The 16,964-nt window shown below is 51.7% G+C and overlaps 1 protein-coding gene across 1 annotated transcript in view; it reads right to left on the reverse strand.

The window, feature by feature from the left end:
- The window catches only part of LTBP2 (latent transforming growth factor beta binding protein 2), a 101,501-nt gene extending 97,723 nt beyond the window's left edge, over nucleotides 1–3,778 (reverse strand). Inside the window, exon 1 of the mRNA XM_038545265.1 lies at nucleotides 3,021–3,778. Coding sequence (XP_038401193.1) covers nucleotides 3,021–3,514 — 494 coding nt within the window. The 5' untranslated portion in view covers nucleotides 3,515–3,778. The remainder of the gene's footprint in view (nucleotides 1–3,020) is intronic.
- Between the last annotated feature and the right edge of the window lie 13,186 nt (nucleotides 3,779–16,964).

A 16,964-nucleotide genomic window follows, 5' to 3' on the forward strand; every position in this document is an offset into this window, starting at 1 on the left:
GAAAAATCTGGATGGTCGTTAGTTATATTATTTCCAATACCTTTTTGTATGTTTGTACAAACCCTTATAATATAAAATACTTTGATAGATAAAATACAAAATCATGCTATTTTAACAGTGTATAAATTTAAAGAAAAATAATAGAACAAGAGGGAAAAGATCAAGGAAAATTTTATGAAAGTATTAGCCTGTGAGGCTATTTCAAGAAACACTGAATATTGTGAAACCATGGCTTAAAAAGTCCCCTATTGACCATAAATTCCATTAGTGCAGGATCTGTGTCTGCTGTGGTTACGATGTTCCCACACACTAGCACTGTGCCTGGCACATGCTTAATATATCTTGTGTGCAAATAAATCCCCACTACATGCAAGTTGTGTGAGGACACGGGCTGTGTTGGCCTCTGCGGTATCTCCAAGGTCCAGCACAAGTGCCTGGCATACAGGAGGCTTTTCAAGTATTTGTTGAATGAATGAAGAATCCCCCGTAGTGGGATCCCTGGGTGGCGCAGCGGTTTAGCGCCTGCCTTTGGCCCAGGGCGCGATCCTGGAGACCCGGGATCGAATCCCACGTCGGGCTCCCGGTGCATGGAGCCTGCTTCTCCCTCTGCCTGTGTCTCTGCCTCTCTCTCTCTCTGTGACTATCATAAATAAATGAAAAAAAAAAAAAAAAAAAGAATCCCCCGTAGTAGTAGTGCAGTTCCAAGCTTCACCAGCAGGTGGCACTTGGTCTTTGGCCCTGAGGAGCCCACTAGGCAATTAATTGCCAGAGAGGTCAGCCTGGCCAGAAGCCATTAGCCAGAATGGGCCTGCGGAGAGGAAGCAGATGGACAAGATTGCTACTCAGCTGACTTGGAGTGGTTGGGTGCACGGCCAGAGGAACCCACCCTTCATCAAAGCTGCAGAAAAGAATCTGGGGGAGGAGCCAGCCCCAGCATGTGATTCCATGTGTGCACCTGTGTATGTGCACAGGTGCCTATGGGTAGCCCCCAGCCCATATCCTTACACACCTGTGCACATATACCAGCTTTATTGTGGTGACAATCTGCTTTGCATATCCCAGCCTCATTTCACAATTTCCACTCTCAACCTCCACTATTTTACCTTCCCCCAACTTCCTTCTAAATGCCAATGATATAAGCTTCTCCATGATCTGGCCCAACCTATGCCTCCAGCCTCACTCCTATGGCTTCCCTGCACCAGGGTGTCATCCTGCCCCCAGGCCAGTGCCAACAGTGAAAAGCCCTCATCCTTGGGCAGTGCTACACCTCTGGGCCCCACTCCTGCCACCTCCCCTCTGCTTCTCCACATACTGCCCATCCAGCCTTAGGGACTCGGGCTCCTCTGAGCTCCTCAGCCATAATTGTCCCATTCCTTTATGCTTAATATGAAGCTTCCGTTACTAGTAAGCACATTCACTGGCACATATCTGTTCATCTCTCCAACTCTATTTTAAGTGAGTTGCATTCTCGGCAGGAACAATGCCTTTGTTTTCGAGCCTTCATCCCCTGTCTCAGGCTCTGCACACTTACTCTTAAGAAGCATGTATTCACTTGCACACGTCAGGAAAGGGAAAAAGCTGACACGTGGCTGTTGCTCCATTAACACTTGTTGACTGATCCTGTGTGTAAGGGACTTGGCAGTGCATGGGTCTACTCTGCCTGCTTTAAGCTGGGCCTTCCTGGGGCAGCAGGGAGTTCATTTGCTTATTCAACAGATACTTAAGGATCATCTACTGTAGGCAGGCACTGTTCTAGGCACTAGTAACATAGTAATAAAACAAAGCCTCTGATTTCCTAGAATTGACATTAGTGTGGGCAGGGAGACCAGACCCAAAATGCAGAAACAGGTAAAGCACGTGAAGGGAGAGAGGGTGGGGCAGGAGTAGTCAGAGCCGACCTGTCTGAGCAGAGATCTGAATGAAGGGAGGCAATCCTGCTGAAACAGAAAGAGTTCAACAGCCGAGGAAAACCTGGAGTGGAAGGCCACGAGGCGTGCGGTCCGCCAGCGTAGATCTGCGGGTGCAAGTGTCCTTGCTGCCCACTGGGACTCAACTGGGGAATTGGGCCCAGGCCATAAGGGGCTGCCAGAGCCCTTCCCAGCCTCTCCGATCCTGCCCTCCTCCAGCCCCGCACTGCCCGGGGCTCCCGTGCCCGCCATTCTGGAGACACCTGGCAAACTCGGGCAAGGAAAAGTGCCCCTGGGGATGGGGTTGCCTGGGAGCCTCCCGACGCTGCGAGGGCGCCCCCAGCGGGCGGCAGGGATGCCGGGATGAGGGGGGAAAAGCAAATCGCAGCGTTGGGGGAGACAGCCCTGCAGGTTGAGCGAGTCGCGCGGACACCTAGCTGCACAGGAGCACGCACAGACCGGCTCTCCCACGTACCCACTGTGCCGCGGCCCCAGCGCAGGCAGGCTTCCCGCCCGAAGCGCCCTGGAGCGCACGCCCCCTCCCACGTCCCGCCGCGCGCGGGCCCAGGCCGACCTGCGTCCCAGCTCAGACGCTTGTAGCCAGGCTGGAGCTTCGCCGCCAGCCCCGTTCCCGGAGATGCATCTGCCTTGGCGCTCGGGAGCCCCGACGTCCTCCGCCTACCTGCGCTCTGGGCCGGCTCAACCGCTCTGGGGCCTCAGGCGCCTGGGACGCCCACCCCGCTGCCCCCTCGGGGCTCCCCCTCGGATGCCCGCCGCGCTGCGGGTCTGCCGGCACCGTTAGCGGTTAGCGGAGGCCAGGGAACGCACGGGCGCCGGGGAAGGGATTTAACGTCAGGTCTCAGCGAGCCGGTACGAAAGGGTGACGACAGTGTTTCTCTCTGCCCTCAACTCTTCGGAAATCGGTCAGATCTCCGAGCCTGAGCCTGGGGACCCCGGGGCTTTCCCTTGCAGTCCTGAGGCCGGGGGGTCGGGGCGGGGACCAAGGGCACGAGCCGGGGCCCTCTCCTCTCGCCTGCGCATCGCTCCACTAATGAGCACATGGAAACCCGCCCTCGCTCCCCCCGACCCCACGCTTCCCTCCGCAGTGCTCACCCCGTCAGCCGCCCTCGCGGCGGGGTTGGGGGCGCAGCCCCGGGCCGCTGGAGGGTTCCGAGGCGCGGGAGAGCCGGGGCGACCCGCGCGCGGGCTGCGGACTGCTGCTGGCCCACGGGGCTGCTTCTCCAGGTCTGCGCAGGTGGCTGGGCTCGCCGCGGCTGCTGCGCGCGGGGCGGCCTCCTGGCCAGCGCGTCGGCGGGCCTCCGGGGGCTCCCCCAGCCCGGCTGGGCCCGCTCCGTGGGCGGCAAGCCCGGCACTGGCGCGTCCTGCTCTCGGAACAGACTGTACACCTTGGCTGCAGACGCTGCGGGGTGACTGCCCCCGGGGCGGCGCAGCCGATTCGCGTCCCTGCCAGCCAGCTCATGTCTTCCCACCGGGTCCCGCTGAGCATGGCCCATGCCCACGAAGAGAGCCAGGGTGAGGGCCAGGAGGCTCCCCCAGGGGTTCCGCGGGGCGCGCCCGGGGCAGCGGTGGGTGGTCGGGGGCCTCATGGCGCCGGGGGCCACTGGGGAGCGGCGAGCGGGGGGAACTGCCCCGGGGGCTTGCGGCGGCTGCGCTGCGCTCCCCCGGCGCGGCGGGCTCCTCGGGGTCTAGGGGCTCCGAGCCAGCCTTCCCGGGGCGAGGGCTGCGCGCCCCGAGCTGGGTCCGCTCCTCTCCAGCCAGGCGCGCACCGCCGCAGCACCTTCGCGCCTTCTCCCCGTCTCCGCAGCCTTCCGAAGGGGAGACGGACGCTTTTGTTTTTGGAAACCTCCCCCTGTTTTTCGTCTCTTTTATCTACACCGTGCCCCCTCCTCGGAGGGACAGCTCAGCCCCCTCATTACGGGAGAGGGAGAGAGGAATTCCAGCAACACCCACTTTGGCACCGGGAAGCGAGCGGGCGGCGAGGGGGGTTAACCCGTGAGGAGCTGGGGGCAGCGCCGGGCCGCCCCGACGGCTGGCAGGGGAGACGCCGCCTGCCGGGACAGAGGCCCCTGGTCCCCTTTCTCTCGTCCTGCTCAAGCTCGAACTGCGGACCCGTCCCGCATTTATCTCCTGCCCCTGCCCCTGCCCCTGCCCTCTGGGACGGACTCGCGGTCGGATGGCCCAGGCTGCGGCCTCGAAGGTCTGAAGGAGGCCAGGAGAGGTGCTGAGATCCGCCTGACCCAGCCGGGCCTCGAGGCGCCCGCGCCCGGCCGCTCCGCTTCCCGCCCCGGCCACTGGGGGCGCCCGCCCCGGGGTCGGCTAGCGCGGGGCAGAGCCGGGAGGCGCGGGGAGCCGGGCTCCCTCCCGCCGGGGCTGGGCGCGGGAGCGCTGCAAGGTCGCCTGGGGGCTCGCGCCCTCTAGTGGAGCCGCCCGCGTCCTCGGCCACCTCGCAGCCGCTGCCCGCCGCCCTCGCTCCTAGATCTTAATCCTTTTCCTATTGCGTCAGGGGTCCAGGCTGGGCCTGAGGCGGTGATGGCGGATCCTGGAAGAGATAGCATCTTCTTAGCAGAGGTATAGCCATGGAGGATCTTGAATAAGGCCACACCAGGAAACAGCGTGTGTCCCCAAAGGGGCTGAAATCCGGGCCTCCTGCTTCCAGCTCTCTCGGAAGCCCATTCTCTGGACTCCCTCGGGGAATTTCTCCAAGGGGTGGGAGGGGTGGGAGGCACTCCGGGAGTCTCTGATTGACCTGCTGTGTGTGCTCACACCCAGTACTGGCAGCGAGAGGGGCAGGGGTGCGAGAATGCTGATTGCCACCCATCCGAGCACCTCCAACAATGAGCTCATCATTCACACCATGGCCCCTTGCCCTAAAGCCTGAAGGCCTGGCAACCCTGCTGTCCCCAGTGCATTTCTGCAGCCTACTGTTTCCTAGAAAGGAAGAGTGACAGCAGGCAGGAGGGCACCGGTGGATAACTTCCCACACCACCAAAGGGTGGGCATAGTTAATACCCGACCCTGACCAACAAAGCCCTAGCGTGACTGGGCCCCCTCTCTGATCTATCTCCCCTCTTGCTCTGGCACTCACCACCTGCAGCCTCCTCGCTGCTCCTTGAACAAGCCACCTGAATGCCCACTTCCCTCTCCCTGCAACACTTATCTCCAAGATGTTTTCCAGAATGAGCTCTTCATCACTTCACCTCTCAACTCAAATATCATTCACCTCCTGGAGTGGCCATCCCTGAGCCTCCAATCCAGAGCAGTCCTCCCACTTATAGCACAACACCCTGCTTTACCTTTGTTGCCCCAATGCCTAGTTGAAAGCATATTTTTAAATTGCTTACCTGTGTATCTGACTTATTGAATGGACTGAATTGAAAGGGGACTATCAGGAAAGAGCTACATTTTTCATTCCTCACTGCCCTCAGCCATATTACGGTGAATTTCCCTTCTCCACCTTTGATGACCTCTTGAGCGGAGTCCTTGGCTTGCCCATCCCCACTGGCCACGAGAATAGTCTCATTTCTGTAATTAAGAGCAATTTTTAGGCACTGAAAAGTCTAGTCCTGTCCAAATCAAAACTTCATCCAGTTTAATTAATCTTGCAACCAATTTAACACTCGTCCCCCTCCCCCATAGGCCTATCCCCTGGCCCAAGATCCTATAGTGGAGAGGGTAGAACATGGTCTGCTTTTCTTTTCTTTTCTTTTCTTTTCCTTTCCTTTCCTTTCCTTTCTTTTCTTTTTTCTTTTCTTTTCTTTTCTCTTTCCTTTCCTTTTTCCTTCCTTCCTTTCCTTTTTCCTTCCTTCCTTTCCTTCCCTCCTCCTTCTTCTTCTTCTTCTTCTTCTCCTTCTTCTTCTTCTTTCTTCTTTTTTTTTTTTTTTAAAGATTTTATTTATTTATTCATGATAGTCACAGAGAGAGAGAGAGAGAGAGAGAGAGAGGCAGAGACACAGGCAGAGGGAGAAGCAGGCTCCATGCACCGGGAGCCCGACGTGGGATCCGATCCCGGGTCTCCAGGATCGCGCCCTGGGCCAAAGGCAGGCGCCAAACCGCTGCGCCACCCAGGGATCCCTTCTTCTTTCTTCTTCTTCTTCTTTTAGATCTACTTGTTTATTTGAGAGAGAGTGTGTGCAGGGGGAAGAGCAGAAGGAGAAGGAGGGTATCTCTAGCAGACCAGTAGCTGGGTGCAGAGCCTGACACAGGGCTTGATCTCAGGATCCTAAGATCATGACCTAAGCCAAAATGAAGAGGTGAACTCAACTGACTGAGCCACCTAGGTGCCTCTCACATGGTCTGTTTTTCTAACCTCCCTTTTCTACTGTGGTTCCCCTGTGTCAGGACTGGGGAAGAGGCATTAGGGGAAACATGGCAAAATCCTATGTGACAGGTGCCCTTGGCTTGTAGGTGCCAAGTGCTTGTTCTTTCATGGGCGCATTCATGGGCTTTTGGGAGTCTCTCTGTAGGACCTGCACCCTGCACTGCTGTGCAAAGCACTCTCTGGCCAGCTTCTTGCAGACCCCTGTATTACCTGCCTCTTGTGGGACTTACCCGTCCATGCTGGCAAACCAATGGTGACTTGGCAGCTCCTCGCTCTGCCATAGAAGCCACTCTGGCCAGGATCCACAGTCAGAATTCCCCAGACAGGAGGTCCACACAAGTCTCTTCACTTATGCCCATCCTCGATTCCTAAAGATATGTGTTGGATTCTCTCCAGAACTTCCTTACTGTGCTCTGGGGCACTGGGGGTGCTTGCAACTTCCAGCAACTCAGCCAGCATCCATGGAAGGAGACTCCATAAGGAGTCATGCTTGTCTCCTCTTCTTGGAAGCCCCCAATCTCTATGATTGGTTCTTTGGGGCTTGGTTTGCACTGATGAGTGCCCCCAGGGGAAATCTCAGCCTTGCCTACTAATGCAACAGTTCCCTACCTCAACAACTTTCTTCAATCCCTTTCATGTATAGACTGGAATTGAGGGATGTGGCGCAAGTGTTGTTGAACCAGTTCTGCCTTTAAGAAAGTGTCTAGTACTTCTCTTCGGAATGTGAAATTATTTAGTCCTTATTGTTCTAGTCTTTGCGGCCTCAGCAGAAATTCAAAGATCACAGAAGAATCCTGTTCAACAACCTATAAAATCATGTCCGACTTCCCAAACCACAGTGATAGCTCTAAAGGAATGGATATCTTGTCTGCCTGGCTCACCACTGTTTCCCCAGAACCTAGAACAGTGCTTGACTCCAACAGACAACTGAGAAATATGTGTTCAGAAATATGCTAGGTAAACGAATGACAGAATGGTTCCATCAAGTAAAAAGGTATCATTAGATCCACTCTAAGAGAGAAAAACTGAGTTTCTGGAGGTAGTTACTGGTCCAAGTTCATGTGCTTGCTGCCTCCAAGTCTGGTCCTAAGGATCTCCTTGAATCATGTGCCTTGTGTTTTGAGACGAACGCCATCTGAATTTCCAGAATATTTGGTTCTCTCCCGGAGACACTGCACCTTCCCAGCTTTGGGAAAGCTTCAGCTCCACACTTACCCCTTGCCCTGTTATCCACCCCACTCTTTAGCTCCAAGTCCCCCTCCTCTGCCCACTACCTTGCCCTGTTCCTTCAGGAGCTCTCCTCTTCATCTTTCAACCCTCACCTCAGAGCCCCATGAGCCTCCCAAGGCCAGAAACCTTGGCGTCATCTTCGTCCCTGAGCTATTTTTTCCTCCCATGTGTCCAAGTCATTATTACTGCTCCGTCTCCTCCGTCTGCACTTCTGGAAGTCTGCCGCCCATTCAGCCTCTCACCGCTGGCCTGGGCCAAAACCCTCACGCAGACACACTTCCCTCACCACTAGGCGCCCCGCCCACTCCTCTTTGAGTACAAGTGGTCCTTGGAAATTCCCACCCTGTTCTCCCTGGGGCTGCAGCCTGGCTCATCTACTCTGAAGACTCTCCTTCTGCCCTACTCCAGGGCCATCCTCCTGTGTTGGCTTCCCCACTTATTGCCCATCCCTCCCTTCCCCTGTAACTGTTGGGACCTGTTGACACAGCTCTTCAGAATCTCCAATCCCATAAACACTTGAGCTTTTTGTTTGTTTTTCTTTTATAAAGCTGCCAAAATTTATGGAGCCTACTATGGTCCAAGCACTGTGCTAAGCGTGCTACATAACTTTAACGAAATAAAGGAGGCATTATGATTTCCACACATATAAAGGAGGAAACTGAGGCTGGGAATAAGCTACTGGCTTGTGGGCAAGTAGTGGATGCAGGACTCAAGCTTTGGTGGGTTTCCAAAGCTTGAGCTCAAGCTTTAAGGCCTGTACCGTATTGTTTTAATTTTTATTTATTTATTTATTTATTTATTTATTTATTTATTTATTTTTATTTATTATTTATGATAGTCACACAGAGAGAGAGAGAGAGGCAGAGACATAGGCAGAGGGAGAAGTAGGCTCCATGCACCGGGGAACCCGACATGGGAGTCGATCCCAGGTCTCCAGGACCCGCGCCCTGGGCCAAAGGCAGGCGCCAAACCACTGCGCCACCCAGGGATCCCCCGTATTGTTTTAACCCTGGGTTGTGCCTCAGCAGCCCTTCTCATAGCTGAAATGGTACCTTTCCCAGCACCTCTGCTCCTGGCACCACCTGAATTCCGCCACTGCACATTCCCAATGGCCCTTCCCTATCTCAGTTCCCTGGTGATATGGAGTTATCAGAACCTTCTGCCCCCCTCTGCCCTTGCCCAGTAAAAGAAGGAAGGGGGGCCTAACTGTTTCCAGCAGGGCCCCTGACTCACTGTGTGTCACTTCCTCACCCTGATCCCTCCCTAATGAGGTACAGAATGCTGCTAAGCCTACTCACTCATCTCTTGGGTCTGGGGAAGGAAATCATCTCTGGAAAGCCCTGCAGAGAGAGGTGGAAGGGACAGATAAAAGATTCCTGCAGGAAAGTTTGGCGGACACATGCACGACAAAAGGGAGTAGTGACCTGCTGGACACCCAGGGCAACCTATTTGCTTTCCCATGTTTTGTTGGAATGATGCTGGCAGCCACATAGCTACCAGAACCTAAACTAATTTAATAAATAAAGACCAAAAAACAAGGAATGAATTTGTGTTCCCTTTGCAGAGACCCAGACTTCCAACAAAATTCCATGGATTTTTCTTCCTTGGAAGTGACTGGACCTCCAGCCCTGAATTCCTCTCCCCAGGAGAGCTTGTTCCCCTGCTCAGAACAAATAACACATTTCCTGGTTAATCAGTGGGCAAAACAGCTGAAGGAAGGTTGATTGGGCCCCTGGCTTTCCAGATTGGAGTGGCTCATGGGCTCAGATGTTCTTGTGCAGATATTAGACAACTGCGTAGCCTCAGCTTCCATTTTGAAAGGTGGGAGCTGTAGGACGAGGCCCCAGCTTCCTCCTGCATGAGGCCTTCAGGGCCCACAGGGGCTGCCAAGACCCTTCCACCTCAGACACCATGGCCTGTCATCTGCCCAGAGCTCACCGCCACCCTGCCTTAGTGGGCAAGTGCTATCTTCTCCAGGTGGGCACGAATGCTTTTGCCTTCTGTGACCTGAGCTCAGCTCTCATCTGTGTTTGGCTTCCATTTTCTCATCTGAAAATGGAGACAAAGATGCTCTTCTTGCCACCTTCAGGGCAAATTAGATAACCAGCCCAGCTAACCTGTGAAGGGGGGCGGGGGGATCAATTACTATTACTCCATCAGCCAGCTGGTATTTCTTGAGTGCTTAAAATGCACCAGGCATGAGGCTGAGTGTTTCCCAGAAATTTTCTCATTTAATTCTCGCAGTAATCTTATGAAGGAAATATTCCTATTTCATCATGTAGCACATGAGGAAATGAAGGCTCAGAGAAGTAAGATGGCTTGCCCACAATCACAAAGCTAGTAAGTGGCTACCCTAGGGTTCATTCCTTGGTTTGTCTGGTTCCAGACATGAAGCCAATGGCAGCTTCTGGAGGAGCATTGCTCTGGGAACGTACCCCTAGCTGCAGTTCTCTGGGAACTGGGAACATTCATAGCTGTTCGTGGTGTGGTGGGAGGTGCCACTGGCCACTTGGACTGCTGCCATAAGAGAGCCCCCACCAAGCATGTCCCACCTTCCTCAGGTCTGTTTGCAGCTAGGTATCCATTTTGGGTCAAGGGCAGATAAAGGTCATCATGGTGAGTCTCAGTGAATCTGATTCCCTCTCGTGGAGGAGAAGGAAGGAAAACCAAGATTACCTTTACATCAAATCGGTTTCAATTGTTAAAGTAAGTCTCATCTCAGTCTTCAGCTTTTCTCTTTGGAAAAGAAAAGTGCCATAAATAGAACACCCGTGTGTCCCTGTGTGGTAGGCACTGTAATTCCCATTTCACGAACCCAGAGGGGTGAAGACCCTTGCTCAAGGGCTTACAGCTAGGAGTCGAGCCAGAATTCAACCAAAAAGTCTGAATGGCTCCAAAGCCCATTCTGTCTCCATGCAGCACACTACACTTGCTCTAGGATGTCTTGCGATCATGTGAAAATGAAGCATTTCAAAATAGTAGATTGTACTCTGTTTCTCTTCATTTCCAGTCTCTGATACAAGAGTGGGCTGATCTGAAGGCTCTGTTCATTTAGCTAAAGCTCAGACAACATTTCCTACTTACCTGCATAAATTCCTTCAGCCACTGGCTGGGGTGGAATCTTCTAGAACTCCTGGAGGATGAAGCCTAGCTTCTCTCCAGAGTCTCTGAAGACCTGAGCACGAAAACAATGTGAACAGCCTGGAAGGCTTCCCCTTTTTAATTCCTTCTGGTAAGATTGCAGGGGCTTCAAGTGCTCCCTTGGGGGTGGGGGTCAGGGGCATTTGGAAGGGGAGGAATCTCATACCATATTACCCATTCCAAAGCCCCAGGGAGAAAGTCCTGTGGGCCAAAGGACTGTGCCGACCTATCCAGGATTCTGGAATGGCTGTGCTGGAATTTGAGAAGGCAAGTAGAAAGAACTTCCTTTGGCTGTCATTGGGGTCTCCCAGCCTGTCCCCACCATGCTTCCTGCAGGGATGCAGTGGCATCCCTCATACCCCAAAGGATAGGAGCTGTGGGGACAGGAAACAAAAGCTGCTATCCGGTGTTTCCCAGAATAAGCTCTTACCAGGGAGGTCTGTAAGCACCTCCCATGCATTCTTCATCATCAAGGCAAAGAAAGGGGGATAACACCTTCTGCTATCATCTCTTGACCTCCATTGTCCCCTGGATCACATGCTGAGGATGGAGACACCCAATGAGGTCTCCCCTGGTGCCCCCAATACTCTCCCTAGGACTCCAAGCCCTTGGGGACAGGCTTGGACCCTAAAACTTTTCAAGACAGGGCGCAGACACCAGGCTGGGAGTGGGAGAGGAGGGGCAGCCAGATCCCAGTGGGCCCCAGCCTGCCTGCATGACTCATTCCTTGTTTCCGTCCACTCTGGTCTGAGCGCCTTGGCCCAGGGGCCTCCAGGAGGTTGTAACACAGGCTGGCCCCTCGCCCATCGGGGCTCAGCAGACAAAAATTAAAGATCTCACTGCTCAGGAACTCACACAGACAGCAGAGGCATGCTCTGTGCTCTGCCTCACCAGACCAGACCTCAGGCTGGAGGAGGCCGATGGCCAAGGAAGGAAGGAAAGGCGTCTCCAGCTCCTCCCCCTCCTCTCTACCCGCCACATCCAGTCGTGAAGCCTTGGCCACTGCCCACTGTCTTCTCACCCCTCCTCAGATCATCGCCTGAAGATGTGGGTGCCACTGGCCCTCCTTAGCTCCGCTGTAGTCCTCCCCATGTCTGCCTGAAGACAGCAGTGGAGGGGAGTCGGACTTGTAAACAACTCCTCATTTTCTGGCAGCAGAGTTCTAATCAGGCCTCTCACCTGCTCAACAACCTTCAATGACTCCCCATGGCCTCACAAATCAAGCCCAAACTTCTCACTAGGCCTGGCACACCAGCTCGTCTCATATATGTCCCCTCATGTGTGCTGGTATGCAGCACAGTCCTACTTGCTCAAAATTCCCCTAGTTTCCTCTCCCATGTCTCCTCACCCACATACTTTGGCTCATATCATTTTCTTCACCTGGAATATTCTTTCAGCTTCTGCCTGCCTGTCCTTTAACTCCTATCTCAAAGGCCACTTCTTCTAAGAAGAAGACTTCTCAGAACCCCCACCCCACCCCAAGTCTGGAAAGCTTGCTCCCTCCACTGAAGCCCTGTAGCCCTCAGTGTACCTCACTCCACCTGCATGACTGGGCCACAGTTGCCAGTCCTCAGTGGTGCGAAATACATGGGGCTTTGGGGTTCCATCTGCACTATCTTTTACTGGCTTTGGGTCCCAGTTGAAGTGACTTAACCTCTTTGAGCCATGGTTTCCTTACCAATAAAATAGAAATTTTAATAAATGTCTGTCTAAGCATCTCATCTAGATAGGGCAACTTTATTTGCCAACCACAGAACACTCCAGACACAACTGATTGGACCAGAGATGAGCATCTGACCCAAGGGAACCTTTTCATTGACTGGTTAGGCACCTAAGACTTCTGGGTCTGACTTGAACGCAGACATCATTGGTTACTGGAAAAACCAGATTCTGTGTTAAAAATGTGAACCAATAGGTTTTACTTTGAAAATCAAGCCCTGGGATTAGAGCAGGTGAGTCCCAGTTCTTGAGAGCTTGCAGTCCAAGGGGGTCATGCAGCTAATCAGAAGCACAGAGAAGGTTAGGGCTCGGGTCTCTGGACCTGGGTTTAGTCCAGGGTGGTTGGCCCTTCCTCCAGTCTCAAAGGCATGCGGCCCTGAGCAGATTGCCCGAAGAAGACCAAGGAGCCACCATGCCTTGTGATGACCTGTGCTGGCCCAGCTTCAAGGCAGCTTTTTTTTTTTTTTTCAAGGCAGCTTTTAAAGGTCAGATCATGGCAGGAAGCACAGACCCTGGTTCTAGTCCCCTATATGTTCCCCGTGTCCGCCTGGGCCTACTCCTTCTCTCCCAAATGTCAGTTTCCTCATCTTAAAAACAGGGGATTTTACTGGATGAACTCAAACTTAATGTCAATGGTAAGATTTTGATTTGAGGAGCAGACAGACAAGGGGTGGGTGTGGATCCAAGAAATGTAGGATCCACAGAACGTGAAACTGGAGGGGACCTCCCTGAGAGACCAGCCAGCCCACTTTTTCAATTTAGAGTGAAGGAGACTGAGGCCCAAAGGGGGAAAAATGCCTGTCCGAGGTCACATGAGTGGTTATTGGCAGCCTCAGCTCTTGAACCAGGGTCTCCTGACTCCCAGACCTCTCAGCTCTTTCTCTTTCAACTCCCTCAAGAAGCTGGGAGCTATTTGGCTGTCTCAGCCAGGAAAGCCAAGAGTGTCTGTGCATGTCAGCAGCAGGGCCTCAGAGCCTGGGAACATCTCTGACAGGGTAGGTGCAAGTGCCAAAGCTGCTGGTGGAAAGGGATGGGGCTGGTGGCCAGGGAGGGTGTATTGGAGATAAGCTGTCAGCATCTCTCCTCTTCCAGTTGGCAAGAAGAAATGGAGAAGGGTCCGTAATGATTGAAGGGAAACAGCCCCCACTTCTGATTGAGCCATCGCTCCCTGGAGGGCTGGCGTCTCTCTCTCTCTCTCTCTCTCTCACACACACACACACACACACACACACACACACTATCCACCCCTGCCTAGCTGCTGAAAACTGTTGCCCCACCTCCTTGCTCTCAATATATGTATTGATCTTCTCGGGGGCAGTATTTGGTACAGCCTAGAATGTCTTTAACTGCCAGATATGTCTCTAAGGATCTGTCTACCTTCTAATGATCAACCTGTCATGGTGCCCTCCCATTCCAGAAACATTTTTGAGCATCTACTATGCACCCAAGCACTGCATCAGGCACTGGGAATGGGTAGGACAACCTCACTGCAGTGTCATTGTGAACACCTCAATAGGTGAATTCACAGTCACTTGGGCTCACCGGCGAGGAACCATGCAGGCTAGGAAGAATTTCTCAGTCTTGACTTTGACTTGAACCTTGAAGGCTGAAGGAGATTTCACCATGTAGGGGAGGGCAATGTGCTAAGGACAGGCACTGCATATGCAAAGGCAGGGATGTAAGATGAAGTCTGGGCTATTGGGGGAATTTCAAGTAGCTCGTGTGGCTGGAGTTTAGATAGGAACAGAGGTTATAGAAGGGAAGATAAGGTGGGAGGGGCAGGCTGGGAACAATTCAGGGGCGGAGGGTGGGGGTAGGGAGCCTCATTCTAGTCTGTTCCTTTTTTCAGAAAGATGAACTTGTTCTCCACATCCAAGCCATCACCCTGGAGGGCATGGACTGAACTGATATCCTCTGGTTAATAGCAGGAGGTCATTTGTGTGGGGAGGAAGCAACGTACTCATAATCTCTGTCAACATTCCATCCCAAACCACCCCAAGTAAACACAGATTGACATAAAGCCCATGAGCCTGCCATGCTTAAAAACAATCCTCCAGCCTTGCTTCCCATCAGTCTATTCCCCCTCATGCCTCCACTTTTATAAAAATTGTGGAGCTGCCAATTCAGCAGGTTCAGCCTGCCCCCCAGGCTCCTACTGCTGTGACCCACCAACCCTTCCCAACCCTTCCCCAAGTACTCCTCTGAATTCCCCACTCTCTCTGGACCCAGATCTTCCTGGAGATTCAGCCTCCCTAGTCAGTCTCCTGCCTCCCAGTCTCATTCTTGCTGGGCTTCAGATTCCTCTCCAATCCCATAATTTCATGTTGTTGAAGTTATGGCATGCCTAAGTATCTTAATATACATCTTCAATACTCACCCTGCATCCTCTGGCTTGGCTTTGCCCCATAGATAGATAAGCCATATGTGCCTGACGTCAAACAGAGAGTTAGGGAGGGCCTGGTGCATTTCCGCCACCATCCATTAATCATCCCTTTGTCAGGCATCAGGGTTGCCAAGAAGAATAAGGTTTAGCCGCTATCCTCAAGGAGCATCCAGCGTGGTAAGAAAGGCAGCACCACCCATCACGGTAAGTGCTATGATTGAGGTGAGTTCAGGGTGTAATGTGAATATAAGGACAGAGCCCTCCTGGCTGGGAGCATGGGACAACTGGTCAGGGAAGATCCTACCTATGATGCTGTCTGAGCAGGGTCTGGAAGGCAGGCCAGGTTTTGGCCTGGAGAAGGAGGAAAGGATGGTGAGGAATAGGCACAGCAGTGAATACCAGAGCCAAGTTTGCAAAAATTAAACCACACCAGAGTCTATCCCATTTCCTTTTTCGACGGAGTTACTGATCAGAAATTTTTGCCAGAGTTCTGAATGGTAGTCAAATGAAAATCACATGATATTCAATGTGGATAGCCTGGGGAAATGTGGAGCTTACAGTAATGCGGTTGGATATGTGTGTAGATGTTTAAGCCATTGTTCCCCACGTTGAGGAATAGGTGAAGATTGTTGAGATCTACGGTAGCACATGAGCCAGGGCTGGCACCCTCACAAGATTTCTCACAATTTGGATGAAGTAAGAGAAAGTATTTTAATCAAATTTTCACATGACATAGGATTAGAGGAATAAATGATAAAAACTGGATGAGAGAGGCAAGATATAAACTGATCTAGATAAATTGAGATTTAATAGAGATAAGTGAAAAAGCCTTGCATCTTGATCCAAAATAAGTAATAATTAAAGGATGAGGGATACTTGCTTTGATAGCAGTTTGTGTGAAATGACTTTATTTGGGCAGAGTGTTGTGGGGAGGTACAGAGACTGTTGAAAAGAGAGATCCTGGTTAACTACTGGTTTGATATAAACTAACAATGCAAACTTCTAAAAGGTCTAGTGCCATTTTGGACAGTATCCAGGGCTTACAACAGAAAGGGTAACAGTGTACTCCAAGCTATGCAGATTGTTTAATACTGCTGCCATGTTTTAGATGGCTTGTTACAAGTCGTCTAGGAGAAGGTAACTTCCACGGAGATAAATGCAACCAAGGAGGAGTACTTAAGATGCTGGAGAAAAGTCTGGCAATGTTCAACTGTTTTCAAGATTTTGGGTAAGAGCAGTTGTTCTGTATTTGCATTAGTCATAGCAGATTAACTGCAGTAACAAACAACCTCAAAACAGTAAGTGAATTTTTGTTCATGTCAAGCAGGACTCAAATTCACAAGGTCATGCAGGGCACTAGGATGGGGCTCCATTATAGAGATTCTTCCTCCTTCTCATTCAGCCAATAGATAGAGGGAGAGGGAAAAAATGTGGAGGATTGCACAGGGTTTTTAAGGGCAATGTCTGGAAGAGGCAAGCACCATTCTGTCTGCATTCCATTGACCAGAACCCAGTCACATGATCCCACCTGACAACAAAGGAGGCTGGAAAATGTAATCTAACTGTGTGGCCAGGAGAAAAAGGCTATGGTTGTGGGCTTTAGAGTTGTGGACTTGGAAGAGACTGCCCTAGGAGTGACAAGAGTTCAGAGTTTAATGTATCCACACGAAGACTTGCACATAAATGATGTAGACTTAGCAGCATTATTCATAAAAACCAAAGGTTAGCTAAAGACAGAATGCCTACCAACCGGTGGAACCGGGTCTATCTATACTACCAAATACTACTCATCAGTAACAAGAAGTGGGCTACTGACACATGCTACTACATGGGTGGACCTCAACAACATTATGGTCAGTGAAAGAAGTCATTCACAGCACCATATGTGATATGCTTCCATCTATATGAAATATCCAAAAAGGACAAAGCTATAGAGACAAAGAAATCCCAGGGACACAGATGGGAGAAGAGGGAAGGAAATTAACAGTAAGTGGGCACAAGAGATCTTATTGAGGTGATAAAAATGTTCCAAAACTGAGTGATGGTGGTAATTGTACAACTTGGTAAATTGACTAAAAAATAATTTAATCTGACATTTGAAAATGGTGATATATATATATATATATATATATATATATATATATATATATATAATTTTTTAAGAGTTCTGGGTTTAGTGCTTTGACGTTGAAGGAAGGAAAGTAATCCTGCAAAGGAAATAAGAATATCCACAGTGGAAAAAGGA

Source organism: Canis lupus, chromosome 8 (genome assembly GCF_011100685.1).
Source record: "Canis lupus familiaris isolate Mischka breed German Shepherd chromosome 8, alternate assembly UU_Cfam_GSD_1.0, whole genome shotgun sequence".
Lineage (NCBI taxonomy): Eukaryota > Metazoa > Chordata > Mammalia > Carnivora > Canidae > Canis > Canis lupus.